The sequence below is a fragment of the Callorhinchus milii genome, unplaced genomic scaffold (genome assembly GCF_018977255.1).
Source record: "Callorhinchus milii isolate IMCB2004 unplaced genomic scaffold, IMCB_Cmil_1.0 Scaffold2, whole genome shotgun sequence".
Classification (NCBI taxonomy): Eukaryota; Metazoa; Chordata; class Chondrichthyes; order Chimaeriformes; family Callorhinchidae; genus Callorhinchus; species Callorhinchus milii.
In genome coordinates this window covers 7,758,201-7,773,471 of record NW_024704743.1, presented here as the reverse complement: position 1 = coordinate 7,773,471, position 15,271 = coordinate 7,758,201, and the positions used below count along the sequence as shown (strand labels likewise).

The 15,271-nt window shown below is 40.8% G+C and overlaps 1 protein-coding gene across 11 annotated transcripts in view; it reads right to left on the bottom strand.

Annotated features, from left to right (window-relative positions):
* Positions 1 to 15,271, bottom strand: part of svila (supervillin a) — a 109,779-nt gene that overhangs the window by 51,423 nt on the left and 43,085 nt on the right. For all 11 annotated transcript variants that reach the window (XM_007905428.2, XM_007905429.2, XM_007905430.2 and 8 more), the window contains 4 exons: positions 9,632 to 9,881; positions 6,898 to 7,495; positions 4,950 to 5,160; positions 1,825 to 1,957 (listed from right to left, as the gene is read on the bottom strand). In XM_007905428.2, the coding sequence (XP_007903619.2) occupies positions 1,825 to 1,957; positions 4,950 to 5,160; positions 6,898 to 7,495; positions 9,632 to 9,881 (1,192 nt within the window). The remainder of the gene's footprint in view (positions 1 to 1,824; positions 1,958 to 4,949; positions 5,161 to 6,897; positions 7,496 to 9,631; positions 9,882 to 15,271) is intronic.

Below are 15,271 nucleotides of genomic sequence, written 5' to 3'. Positions count from 1 at the left end.
TCCTCCAGCCGATGGTCAGTGACCCCCACCCCCTTCACCCCCCAGCAGATAGTGCCCCCAGCAGACAGATCTCCCACGAACCTGATCAAATCGTGAAAACCTTAGTTACTTTTTAAAAAACGAGTACTGTGTAACTCACTCTGTGAAATTTGTGAAGCTTACAAGAAAGCCATAGCAGTCCACCATTTGTTTATACTTTTATACATTTCTGTACATCTTGTGTGGGTAAAACAATAATTTAGCAAAATATTTAATGCAGGTGGGAAAGGACCAAAATGACAACCCAAGACAATCAATGGGTTTAAAACTTATCATATGCCTCAATTCGACAACATTTCCATTGCATTTACATAGCATCATTCACGTAAAGAGGATGTCTCAAAGCGCTGGACATTTGAGTAATTGCGCCTGAGATGGGGGTTGGATTTGGGAGGGGTGGGGGCCAAAGGGAATGGGGGTACGAAAGATGATCGAAGGCATGGTCAAACAGGAAGGTCTTGAGACAGACTTTGAAGGAGGTGAGAGCAAAGGGCAAGGCAAAGGGATTCCAGGATGGGAGTTCACCATCTAACCGTGGAGTCCTGTAGCTCAGTGGTTAGAACACTCGCTTTGCAAGCGAGAGACCTGAGTTCAATTCCAGGCAGAGGGCGAAACCTTGGGCAAGTTTCCTTACTCCACACAGAGCCTAATAATAATCCCTCCAAAACCAAAAACAATAATAAATTGGTTAATTTCAATCTACGACTGTTTGTGGGACATTGTTGTGAGCAATTGGCTGCCGCGTTCGCCCACAAATATACAGTCAATTCACTTCACAGTGTGTTCTGTGAAGCGCTTTGGGATGTCCTCCCGACGTGAAAAGCGCTATATCAAATGCAAGGATTATTATTATTATTATTAACCAATTTATCATCTAATGCATAAAGATCATCAATGCCCTTCTACTTTCACAGCCCCCTATTTGGACTGAAGGAAAGTCCACTTCAGTACCAGGTAGGAATCCAGATTTCTTGTTTACCGTGTCCCATTTACAGACCAACTCAATGCAGAAATGTACTGATGGACACTGCATTTACTGCTCTTCAAAATATGGGTCACAGAGACATGGAGGAATCAAATCTCCCCTTGGACAGTCACTGAACAACTGAGTTCCTGGATCAGAAAGTCTTGTGTACGTACGCTGCATTTTTTTAAAAAAAAGGGTCTTTAAACAAAGAAATATGCACATTCGAAGCTGTTAAGTCAGGTTGGATATCTTTGCTCAGTGCACGCTTGTACCTGTGAAAACATTTGCTAAATTAGACTACTTGATGATTTCACACCAAGCACACGGTGCTGCAAGTCACTTCTCTCCCAGGTAATATCCAGGTGAGAAGTGGTTTCCTGTCATTTCACTTCATTTGCAAAGCACAGATGAAATTAAAAGAAGCTCTGCTCCTTAGGCAGCTTTGAGATCCATGGTACTCCACTGGGAGGTACAAAAGATCCCAAGTGAGGTAGGATGAAGAAATCCCATTGGCCCATCCGTTCTCATCCTTCCAGAATACCCACCCTGCCTTCTTCCCATCATAGCATCAAACCTTTCCCGGGGTCCTGGCCTCAGCCACTTTCTGCTAATAACCCATTGTAGCCATTGATTAGCACCAGCAAGTCCTAAACTTGTCTTTCACAATCCTGATCCCATGACCTCTCGTCTCACAGCCTGGGGCAGACCAGACCTCGAGAATGCAAACTGGAACAAGGACACAGTGAAAATAACATAAAGCTGTTTGCGTTATTGGACGGCCATTCATATAACGTGCTGTTGAGGGGAGAATGCTTTACCTTTTTAATGTAAGTTTGTTCAGTTTCCTGAAACAGACTGCAGTGGCTGGTCAAGGTCAGTTTGGCACTGTCCTGCTTTTTATTAAAACGGTTTCTCCAGTCCTCTTCGCCACTTCTCTTTAATAAAGCCATCCTGTAAAGAGTTACATATGTAAGGCACACTAGTGACTTAACATGTAGGTCCTAAATGATCAAAACAATACAATTTACAATTATATAATACCTTTCATTTCGGGAGGATGTCCCAAAGCACTTGACAATAGCAGACAGATATCACATTGGGGGGAAAATGAAACAAAGGGGGAAAGATTGTGATATTTATGAGACCCAGAGTTTATGTCTTTGCTAAGATGTATTGCAATTTCTTGTTGATTCTGAAAGACGGAGTGTGGATGTGAATGTGTACCCCTCCCACCCCCCACACAATGGCTAGGCTTAAAGCTGGCCCCACTACTGTTGCTGCTGAGCCTGATCTCTAGACTGCACTATAATAAGAACGGTGTTTAATATATTAAGGTTCATTAGGCAGCACAAAAGTAGGCCATGTCAAAGAATACGAGGGCTCAAAAACTAAGCCATTCCAATGCCCAATCTTGACTGCTAATTCAGCAGTGTCAGTTGCATTTGTTGTGTGCCTGATCTGATTCATCATCTCCACTATTCTATGGAGAAACGACTATTCTACACTATTATTTTCCAATTTCACTGCTTTCTATCACACTTCGATTATAACACACTGCAAACACTATGGGTTAGCCTCCCCCACCCACCATCTGCTTATGGCAACATTATTCATACACAAGTTGCAAATATTTGAATCACATCACCTTTGTTAATTGAAAAACAAGTTTAATGTTTTTGAGCTCCTCTCCATTAACTTGGATGCCTGAGTGGCCAGATTGATATTTGCTCTTTTCTAAACTAAAGAAAAATCTAATGACTGCAGCACCCCCTAAAACTCAAGAGATATTTTTACAAAAAATATATATCATCTACATAAACCGTGAAAACCTAGTTGACTTCTAACCTGGTTAATAAAAACTTAGTCAACTTCTTTTAGACCTTCACAGTACAATATAATACAAATTGACATTCATATAGCATCTTTCAGGTTGGGAGGATGTCCCAAAGCCCCACACATGCATACATATGGTTGACAACTGCTAAAATGTCAACCATTTATTTGAAACGTAAAACTATACTTCCACAAATTAACCCTGGTGGCACTATCGATCAGCAATGCTAGTGGCCGACTTTCAACTCTTTTCCGAAAGTAAAAATCTGGGATTTATTTACGACTGGGTCAAGGTCTGTGCAAAACAGGAAGCCAGGCTAATGGTTCTCAGAGCTTTCGAGTCACCCTGTTCTCTGACTTGACCCACTTTCCTACTGCCTAATAAATCTAGCCACATTCTCTCATTACAGTGCAGTTAAAACGTTAAATGCATTGGTTATGTAAAGCGGGTGTTGGAGCTAGATATTTATTTCTGAAAACCTCAATACACATTTCCAGTGACCATTAATTTCAGTTGGACTTGAGAAGTGTGAGAACAACACTGGAGCCTCATTAGAAGGTAATTGGGGACCCATAAAATCCCAACCCACTTTATAATGAGGCCGTGATAGTTTATTTCACTGCACATGCATACAGTTGGCTCCCATGCTTAAAAAAGGTCAAATTCTGGGCCATCAGGTAGTTGCCAACAACACTCCTTATTTGCTGCGCAATACAGGAAATGATGTCGCCGGTAGGTTGGACATTTGTTAGCAGGCAGAAAGCCAAAATGGCCACTTCCGGTTAATTAATAATACTTGTATTTGGTATAGAGCCTTTCATATCATATCAGAAGGACATCTCAAAGCACTCCATAGAATTTACTGTGAAGTCGAGTGACTGTGTGTCCAAACAAATATTCCCTTCCTGGGTCCCATGCGCACGCCAGACAACTATGGTAATTGCGAGAGCAAATGGGGGACAAACCCCATCAAGACCTTTCTCTTTGACCGTGCCTTCAGCTCCCCTCTCGACTCTCTACCCCCTCCTCGCTCCCTCCCTTCCCTCCCCTCACCCTGACCATTTCCCCCTTGCTCGGGTCCTGACCCAACTGTACAGCGCCTTGGGACGTCCTCCCGACGTGAAAGGCGCTCAATAAATGGAATCTTGTTGTTGTTGTTGTTGAATGCACCAGTGCTCTAATGAAGCACGTTATAATGGAGTTGCACTATACTCAGCAACTGGGATGAAAAGACTGCGTGTGGACAGATAAACATAGGACTATTATGGACAGAAGAAATCAATTACCAAATATAGTGAACAGATTCAGCAAATAATTGTAAATACTGGAAAATGGCCAGAATTTTAGAAATAACTTGCACTGAAACGGTGTCTGCTTCCATGAACTTGAGGCAATTAGAAAAAAAAGTTCAAATCTTAAACAAACATTTACTACAGTAGTTGAGCCTTTTCAGTGCTGAATTCCACTGTCAACATCTGCAAAACAGATTTGCTAACATTTCCAATGCTCTATTAACTACATGGAAAGCCAATACAGATTCACAATGTTCTTTCAAAATGCAAATTAACAGAACTCATGATCACTGCAGGTAATAGCCAATAGTGAAACAGTCATAAATTGTGAACTTTATTGCTGTTGGTAAGAGTGTTTTGAATCTCTTAAAATCACCTTTGAAATAAAAAGAGATCTTATTATAAGCATGAATGGGGGGGCGGGGGGTGGGGGAAGAGAATAAGGTTGTCTAATGATTCTTCAATAATGAATTTTTTAAAGGAGATATTTCTAAAATGAAACTTAAGTGCAAAGCAGATATTTCTTCCTGGAGTCGAACCGAATTAGGTTAAAGCAGAACTTGCTACCCAATATGATTCTTGAACGCATTTTCTAAAATAAGCCAAAGATTTAGTTTTTAACAAGAGAAATAAATCTAATGCAACAGATATTTCATCAATGTATACAGTAGTTCCAATTTCACAAATGCTCAGCGATATTGTGCAGATTGCAAAAGCGATTAGCAGTGTTTTGCAACTTGTGCCACGGCAGCAACATAATGCAATTCGTAACCTACATTACCCATTTAAAAGGTTAAAAGCCTTATTGCATATTTACCTTTCTTTAATAGACATTGCTTTCGAAGCAGTAGTCAAATCGCTGACTTCTTTGTTATGTTCAGGTTTTTCATCCAGTTTTGACTTATCACAAGACACCTTATTTTCTGGTTGGGTAGTCGACTGCTTATCCGATGAATGTCTGGAAGGTGTCACAATGTTGGTCTGTGATGCAGTTGCTTCCTTCAGTTCAGCAGTCCGCTCCACTCGTTCTAACGCAATAACAGCAGGACAGCGTTAGCTCTCATCATCATAAAAACTGTGCCAACATGTTCCCCATATTCTTGTAGCAGCACGTTGCCAGGTTGACAGAGACTGATCAGATTCCAAAATTTACCTCAGTTTTGAAACACTCATCTTTGTTGTGTTCTTAAATTCTAAAACCAGTAAAACCAAAGACTCGCTCGTTCTTCTAAGTGAATATTTCACTGCTTCTCACTCCCGCTCTAGGTATAGAGACAGCAGCTGCTTAGCTGAGAGTTTTTCAGAGTAAATGTTTATGCTCATAGTGGTTCACTGATTAAAAGAAAAAAAAAGTGATCTCTGCCAAATCCATTACAAACTAAACTGACGTCTAAACAAGCTAATTTGTTCTGTGTTGGCATTTATCCATTTTAGGGGAGGGAGGGGGGAGGGAGGGAAGGAGGCTGCACCACTTTGACAGCAGCTGTCTTACAGCCACTTGGTCTCATTTTCCACACAGCTCAGTGAGCTAGCTAACCACAGCGAGTCAATCGTCACAGATGGAGAACTTTGGTCTCCACGGTCTGATTGTGGGAGCACTCAATGTTCAAGGCACAAAGCATTAACAATTGCAACTTGCATTTAAATAACAACTCTATTATGTTTCATTCAAAATGTACAGTCAATCAATTCACTTTACAGTATATTCTGTGAAGTGCTTTGCAACGTCTCAAAGACGTGATAAGTCACGACATCAAATGCAAGGATTATTATAATTTATTATTGGGAAGGGAGAGGAGAAGGAGAAGTGGGGTGGAGGAAACAGAGCGGTGACAATAAGCATTGTTAATGAGGTAGATTTTTTCCTTAGCAAATAGATTGTGGTCCTATGACTTTGATTAGGCAGTGAAGAAACGGCCACAAAGCTATCAAATTCATGTTTTTGAAGCACTTAATTTTGCAAGATATTCTGCGTTTCACTTAGAGGTGCTTACAACAACCGCAACAACTTGCATTTATATAATGCCCCCCCCGGCAGGGTATTGTCCTGGAGCACTTAACATTCTTACACAACATCTCGTCAATGACCAACACTTTCAAGCATCATTTCCTGTCTGTTAAAAAAGTGGGTGGTCTTAAAAAGAATTTCCAAGTTTAACCTACGCACAAAGTTCCTGATCTGAATCGTCTCCCAGGCTTCGTTTTCATTTCATGGCTGTTTGTGTGAAATTTTGGTGCGGTGACTGCTGTGTTTGCCTACAAAATACACATTCACTACTTTACAGTGAATCCTGAGGTGTCCTCCTGACATGAAAGACGCTATATCAAATGCGAGGGTTATCATAACATAACAATACTAGTTTGGGGTTAATTTGGAAGCACTCCCAAATGGTCTAAGGTTTACTCCTGTCCACGTAGATTATCCGGATCCTTACACAAACCTGGAGGTCAGGAGAATGTGGGTTTTTCAAATAGATGGCAAAAATAGTTTTCGTGACCAGCCAACAAACTGCAATTCAAGTAGGTCAGGACAGTTCTGTTCCTCGCCATCCCCTCCCATCCCAAATGAAAATGCACTCAGGTCGCCATCAATTATTCTAAACCACAAAAAGCACTTGCATAATGGAATCAAGTTCAGAACGGATGTCCTTGGAACGTGAACTCAGAACCCTCTAATTGGACATGAATTGCTCTACAACTCAACACACCAAGCTCTTATGATAGAATTTCTAATAGAGAAAATTGAATAGAGTCCAGCAGCTTACCAGTGAGAGTGGTTTTGTTTTTCACAACATGCTCCATGTCCACTGTTTCATCAAAGCTTCTTTCTTCGATTCCTTTCATTTCAACCTTCTCGTACACGTTTTGGGACCTGAAGCAGCTCACTTCAGAGGCCATTGGAAAGGTTTCTGGACTGAGCACGTCTCCAACTCCAGGTCCTTTATCCACATTCTTCTCACCTATGCTCATGAGTTGCTGGGGTTCAGCTCCTATAAGGCTACAACTATGAATGGTGCTGTTGCTGTGTCTCACAAACCCTTTTACCTCATCATCATTACTGTCCCTCTCAGCACCTTCTTTTATTGCTTCTCTGTATGCAGATGACTTTTCTTGCGATGAATGCACCAGGTCTTGGCTAAGCACACTCTTACTTGGAAGATCGGCACCAGCAAGTGAACTGTGGAAAGCTAGGCCTGACTTTTCTGCTGGCACGTGGCTGATATGTAAACTACCCTCATCAACTAAAGAAGTAGTGAGGTGCAGGTCGCCAGCATAGCCTGTAGAAACCGTAGCATCTTGACTGGTTAGCGACTTGACCACGGATTGAGACAGCGGCTTTATCATATCATTTCCGTACTGCACCTGGAATAACAACATAAGAACATAAGAACTGCTAGACAAAAGAAGACCGAGGTCCATCCAGTTCCACCATCCTGGCAGTCGCTTGACATGTCGTGCCCCAAACCAAATAGTGTATCCCGAGATATTATTTTCTAACAGAAATCTATTTAATTTGTTCTTGAAACAAACAACACTTTCTGCTTCACTGTCTCCCTAGGGAGCCTGTTCCATAGTTTACTACTCGCTCATTAGTGTAATGTTTCCGCAGATTTGTTCTGAATTTACCCCCCTTCAATCACAGGCTGCGTCCTCTGGTTCTACTGTTCAGTAGAAGATAAAACAGCTTATCATGATCTATATTATCTATTTCCTTCAGAATCTTAAAAAAACAAAATTGGCTTGTAAATGGGATTTGATGTTACAGATAGGGAAAAAGATATATATTGCACGAATTACAATACCACACAAATTTAATGTTAATTGCCCTGTGGCTCTGCATTTGAAGCTCACCTTCCTTGGACTGGTGAGGAAAGATACAGCTATACAATGTGTGGATATGTTGCTTCTACTGCCCATCAGGGTTGATGATGCTCCTGTTAATTCCCAAATAGAGTTCTAGATAAACCGAGGTGATTTTATCCCTGGCCAACAATCCCCAAAATAAAATTGGTCACTCACTCCATTGTTTTGTGAGATATTGCTGTGCACAAATAAACAGCTGTGTTTGTCCGCAAAATACACAGTCACAGTGTATGCTGTGAAGCATTTTGAGACACCTCGACAATGTGATAAATCAAATAATAATAATCCTTGTATTTGATATAGGGCCTTGCCTCCCTTAAGACCAATTTCTAGACCCTCCACTTCGACCGTGCTTTCGATAACCCTGCTTCGCCCCCTGCCCTCCTACCTCCCCAATCCCACCCCCCAGCTCGAGTCCGAGACTCTGACTGTCCAGCCCTTGGGACTTCCTCCCAACATGAAAGGTGCTATACAAATGTAATTTTTGTTTGTTTGTTATTCACGCCTTCCGAGACATCTCAAAGCCCATCACAGAATATACTGTAAAGGACTGTATGCAAGGATTATTAGTATTAATTGATCACTTCCCCCCTGCTGCCCCAAATTATTCCAGGAATATATATTTATTTAATAAAAACTCAACCAGAATGAAAGTTGTACACAAAGTTGCCATCCTATACACTGGAGATCTGAGCTTGAGAAACTACGGAAAATTCACATTTCACAAGATTTGCTGGGCATTTTTGGAATTGCGAGGAGATGGCAGGAAAACCATTGCGTCTTGAGCAATGGCAGCCTGCAGTCATTCCAGCGCAATCGATTCTGAATTTTGAAAGGTTTGGGACGGGTCATGGCCAGAAGAGGGTTTGGACTCCCTGCTCCCACTATCATGAGGGAAATCTACTGCTATAAACATGGATTTAAGAACCATAGAAAAGGTGTTCAGCCCTCAGCTTCAATGAACATGTACAATTTAAATTCGCCCCCATCACAGAACACACTCAGTCCAGTCAATATCCCTGCAGGAGGTGATTGCCTTGTGTAAGATAAAAGGTAACCTCAAATGGACAAAAGCTCTGAAATGTCTCCTGACGGGTAATTGTAATCAAGTGAACCTTCAGGATATTCATCCAACCATACCACGTACATTGTTCCTTCATACCACTTGATGTGATTCTCCACACACCGTAGTTGTGGTTTTATAGTGGCAATTTACAAATAACGTGGTCCAAAATGTCACAAAATATACCAGGAATCACAAAAAGCAACTCCTGACTGTCACACAAAGTGCTTCATACAGGAAGGACTCTGTTCGACCAGTTATCAGCATCCCCGCAGGTCAGGGTGACCCTCCTCGTTGTGAATTGTATTGGTGACTCCAGATACAAATCGTTGCACCTTATGCCAGACGATACAACAACAGGGAGGGTCTTTTCAGGATGGGGGTGATGACACCTGTTTTTAGGGGGTGGGAGCTGAACCGGTTGACAAGGAGAGGTTGATGACATTGGACAGGAGAGGGGCCAGAAGGTGGAGCTGGGAGATGAGGAGAGAGGTGGGGGTGGGATCGAGGGAGCAGGTGGTGGGTTTGAGTTTGTGAACAATCGCGGAGAGGGATACATATTAAACACGCACCTGCTCAACCTCTCCCAGTGTAATCGGTTGGGTCTGATATCGTGCATTTGACCGTCTCTGCCTGGTGCTACTTCTATTCCTTGCAGTTATTACTTTGGTGACAGGTTGCGCCAGTCGATTGAACAAGGCCATCTTTTCAGCCAGACTCAGCGTTGAGATGTCTGGTTCTTCAGGCTGACCCTGTTCTGTCAATTCTTTGGCATCACTCGCCTTCTGTTCTCCCATAGCGTACTGGGCAGATGCTTGTAGTCTGGGAAAATGCATTGGTTGAATATTTAGGTCACAGTTTGGCAATACACTTGCATGCAGTCTGTCCCCAAAATGTCTTTCTAATATTAGAGTCTTTGCATTCATCCATCAAACATAGCAGCTTTTGAGACAAATACTTTTCCAAGTCCTCTTTCATAACATCCACAAGGATAAAGTGGTTCTATTATCAGGTTTACAGTAAAACATGAATTCTCAAGCTTTCTAAAAAGTTACACATTTGATGATCTTCAATTTAAACATACACACCTTCATATTAATAGATGCATTTGATATTGTGTCAGGAAGACATCTCAAAGTGCTTCACATGATTTACTTTAATGACTGTATGCCATCGCGGCAGCAATTTGTGTCCTACAAACAAGGCTGGAATTAATGGGCATTTTTAACTGAAGGATTGTTGGTCACGACACTGGGAGAAACTCCCTTCTTTATAATAAGCAAAAGTAAAGTTATAATGAATATACTCCTTGTATTTAGTATAGAGCCTTATCAAGTTGTTGAGAAGTCTCAAAGCAAATCGCAGATTATATTGCAAAGTGTATATTTTGTGAGTTAAACTTATACCCTTTTACCCACTAATCGTCTGGTCCTCAGCTGTGCAATGGCCATTTCCATATCATTTGCACAGGGCATTTGTGCACATTTACCCTTTCAATTACCCAAAGGAAATCAGTGTTAAAAGATTAGCGTCTTAATCAAAGTGATCTGAAAAAGTATACATTTATATTTTCAAGCTTCAATGATAGAATCACTGTTTAATTAGAATTAAAATACACAGCTTGGGAGCTTTTTCTTAATTAATTCAAAATGTTGAGCCTGGTCCACAAGGAATTTTCATGTTCCAATAACTCCATTACAGAACGCAGTGGCTGCCAAGCAGGACAGCATGTTACGGGCAGAACATGCCAAGCTATTGAGTGACAGCATGTGGGCTTAAGCTGTGCTATCAGCAGGTGCTAAGTGGAGGGAAATAACTGACGAAAAGCCACCCGAGTCCTACTTAATGGCACAACAGTGGTTCTGGCAGAGAGAGGGCTGGGAGCTTCAGTTTTCCCCATCTTCTTGGCTTTTTTTTAAAGAAAAAAAGACACACGTGATAGATGAAGAGAAAACAAACCAACAGCTTGGAACAGGAGTGGGCCATTTAGTCCCGTGAGCCTGTTTCGCCATTCTATTAGATCATGGCTGATCTGTACCTTAATTCCAATTACCCGCCTTTGCCCCATATCCCGATACCGTTACCTAACAAAAATCTGTTCACCTCTGTCTTGAATATTTGAGTGGATTTACCATCCACAGCCTTTCTTTTGGGAGGTAGGGGGGAAAGTTCCAGATTTCCACTATCCTTTGTGTGGACACATGTTACACTTATTAAAAATGTTTTGAAAAAAAATGCTATCTTGATTTTTACTTGTTTACATGGCAACATGTAGTCACCATAAAATTCAATCAGTGGAAATGTTTGCCACTTAATAAGTAAGTGTTTGCTTATCCTTGCAATAGTTAGGATACTACAATTAATTTCTGAAACATCAAAGTGAAAATTACATTGAGTGATGTGTCCAACACATTTTAAGTAACACGTTTTGAATCCAATTCACCCCCCGCCCACCCGCCCCTTCCCGTCTAATTCATACAGAAGCACTTCACCTACAAGTACATAGTCACTACACTGATGGCAAAATCCTGTGAAGCACTTTGGTATGTTTCAGTGACATAATAAGGCGCTATACCAAATATAAGTATAATTATTATAAATTATAATAAGACAAACTTGGAATACATTCAAAAGTGAAAGCTGCCGGTTAACGTTGTGTGTAATTGTTTGGGTATTTACTAAAACAAAATTCTGGCTCAAAGGGTTTCCCAAATTAATTCAACTTTAATTATATATACACCAACTTAATTGGCTATTACTATAACTTAAAACTGCATTTTTGAGGAAAGTTTATTAACTGATTTGGTGCATTTAATACCAATTCGTACAGCAGAATTGCCAATGACAACTGGATTTGAAATACATGTTTTATTGAAGATGGCTTTTGGGTAATGTTCATCAACTTTGTAAGTTAGATTGTTTTGGGTGAAATTATAACACTCTTAATAACATTCTTCCATTTCCCTGCAGAGAAATGGGTACCTCTGACACTCCTTCCCTCCCCCATTCTGTCTCGCTCCCTCTCTTTCTGTCTTGAAGTCCCACCTCAAATCCTACCTCTGAGTGTGCCTATGGCCACTTCCCTTTCCATTGCCTGGTGTGGAACCCTGACCCAGTGAAACATCCCGAGACATCACCCAAACGAAAGGCCCTCTATGAATTTAAGTTGTTGCTGCAGTAGGGTACGGTTTTGAAGCATTGCCAATTCTTCTTCTAAATCTATTATTAGAAGATGCGAGCACGGCCTTGGGACCAGATAGCCACTTGTTTCAAGAGAGATCAGGAACGTGACACTAGCAGGAGCGAGCTCGCATTCCACCACTCCAGAGAGACGCACTTTGTAAGCCAATCAGCTGTGCTAATAATGTGCCTCACCACCACCAACATCTGTCACCAAATGAACAGAGTAAAGACTGGGTTGGACCAGAGTGAATCACGCTGGAGCCTCACTGCTCCCTCCCCACCTGGAGGAGGTGAAATCTCCATGAAGCAATATAACACACCGGGTGCACATCAGAACAAGAGGAGGATGCAGCCTGTCAGGCCTACACATAGCCAGTCACTGCACTTTACAGTATATCCTGCGAGGTGCTTTTAGACATCCTCCAGATGGGGAAAGTACTATATCAAATGTAAGGATCATTATTTTTTACTTTATTATGGTGTGGCTGATCTCAGTAATCCCCTCTGGGAATGCACTGGGTTCACTGCCTCACACTGCTCTGCAAGCCTGTGAACAGAACATATTTTGGCGTTTATGAAAGCATTGGTCGTGTAACCAAAGTATAAGATCAGCCTTACTGTTCCACGCTGCTCTTGCTGCTGGGAGAGATATTGCTTGTCTCCCAGCAGCATAAACAACATAAAAACTATCATTAACTCAAAATGATACTTTATTCCTTCCTAAATAAGTACATTGTTTGCAAAATCAGAGTATGGAGATATCCAGATGTAAATGAATCAAAACATTGCAGCTCATCAGACCATAAATTGACTCAAAACAAACTGACAAGAGAAGCAGATGGCTTAAACACTAAACCATCAGCAATCGTTAAATAGGAAACATAGATAGAACTTTTACAGCACAGAACGAGGCCACTCACTCCATCGTGCTTATACTGGTGTGTTAGCTTCCCCCTCTACCTGTCTATTACAACAAACTGTCTATCCTATACAATTTACACATCTCCATACAATACGATACACATTTACATAGTGCCTGTCATGTCGGGAGGACGTCTCAAAGTGCTGGACATTGCTGGCTTGGTACCCGAGCTGGTGGTGGGAGCTGAAGGGAGTGGCGAGGAGAAAGATGACCAAAAGTTTGGTCAAAGAGATACGTCTTGAAAATTAAGTCTAATCAACGTTCGTCTACAGATACAGAGTCACACAGAGTCACAGTAAATCCTGTGAATCACTTTGAAATGCTAGTGACTGATTTCCCACCACTGGAGGCAGGTTTCTTCCCACTCAACCCCTGTTACTCTCCAAGCCAAAATCCATATGGATAGGGTGGTCCTTGATGGTCAAGCAGCAGGAAGCTTGCCAGGCGGTACCCCAACGCATACTCTGGTGTCCCCAAGCCTTGGTTCTCGCCAACCTGCATCTAATGCTGTCACATTAGGCAAGCAGGATACATCCCTCCAGAGAGAGAGTGCACATCCCATTCCAATCACTGGGAGAATTCCACACGTAGCTTGAATACATATGTAAAACTCTACATGTTGATGGATTTCCACATGTGTTTCAGACACCCAGCTAATCAAAAATCTCCATTCATATTGTTAAAATCCTTCACAGGATTTACTGTAAAATATAGTGACACTATATTTGTAGGCATATATGTTTAGACTTAATGTTCACGTTTTACCTCTTTGCGCTTTCAGTTATCTTTTCCCTCCCCACGCTCCTCAGATTGGGTGCCCAGCACTCTACTGGCTCGTTATTATATAGTTAATTAAAAAGCTCACAACTAATGGGCAAGATTCTAGAAGATTAATTATAATCACAAAGGATAATTGCAAACCTTGATATCATATATGTTACTTAATAGACTCAGTTGTAATAATGCAATTGAAATTGCATTCAATATTTGAAACCTACTTTGTATTATTTTATAATAAATTATTTCCTATTCCAGTAGATGGTGCTCTTTAGGTTTTTCAGTATTAAAAGTCATAGAATTTTGCTTCCAAGAGTAACCAATATTTTTTCAAAGTCTATTCAATATTTTCTATCCATCTTAAAAAGTTATATTTTCCCCACATCTTAAGTTAAAATATTGATTTTATGGCCCCTTCAAATTAGTTCTGGCCTACTCACATTTTTACATCCCTTTAATAATAATATTATACAGCAACTTGAATTTATATAATGCCCCTCACGCAGGAGCATCCCAGAGCGATTATAACTAATCCTTGCTTTTCATGTAGAGTTTTATTACATTGTCGAAATGTCTCAAACCCCTCACAGGATTTAATCTAGAGTGTAATGACTCTATATTTCAATAGGCAAACTCAGCAGCCAAATTGTGTTCATTAATATCATACAAACAACCGTGAAGTAGTAAAAGTAGTTGAGCAATCTGAGATGCTACCCTGCGTGAAGAACGCTATATAAATGCAAATTGCTGTTGAAGTGAATGAACAATGTATTTGGATTGTTGGACAAGACACCAGTGCTCCAGTTATCACGTCTGCAAAGCAGGCAGGTCAGACCTGGGTTTAATGTCTAATCGGGTGACTCATTTGTCACCTGTCAAGATAAAACAATATTGAAATGTGTCTTGGTTTTTATATTGCTCGTAAAATTATATTTCACTTGTACTTTATATATTTTATTGAACAATGAATGAATTAGAATTTTTGTAAAATATGGATATCGGTGTCAAGTTCACGTGGCTATCATTAAGACTAATCATACAGGAATATATCATACGACTTCAAAGTTAAAATAACAATTTGATTATTCAATCCACGACTGTTTGTGGGACACTGCTGTGCGCAACTGCCTGCCGCGTTTCACCCACAAAATATACAGTCAATTCACTTTACAGTATATTCTGTGACGTGCTTTGAGAAGTCTTAAAGATGTGATAAGGCACTATATCAAATGCAAGGATTATTATTATTATATAATGTGCATCACTTTATTCTGCTGGTGGAAAAAAGTGAGCATTGTGCAACTTGCTTTGTCAAATCAAACTCTAAATG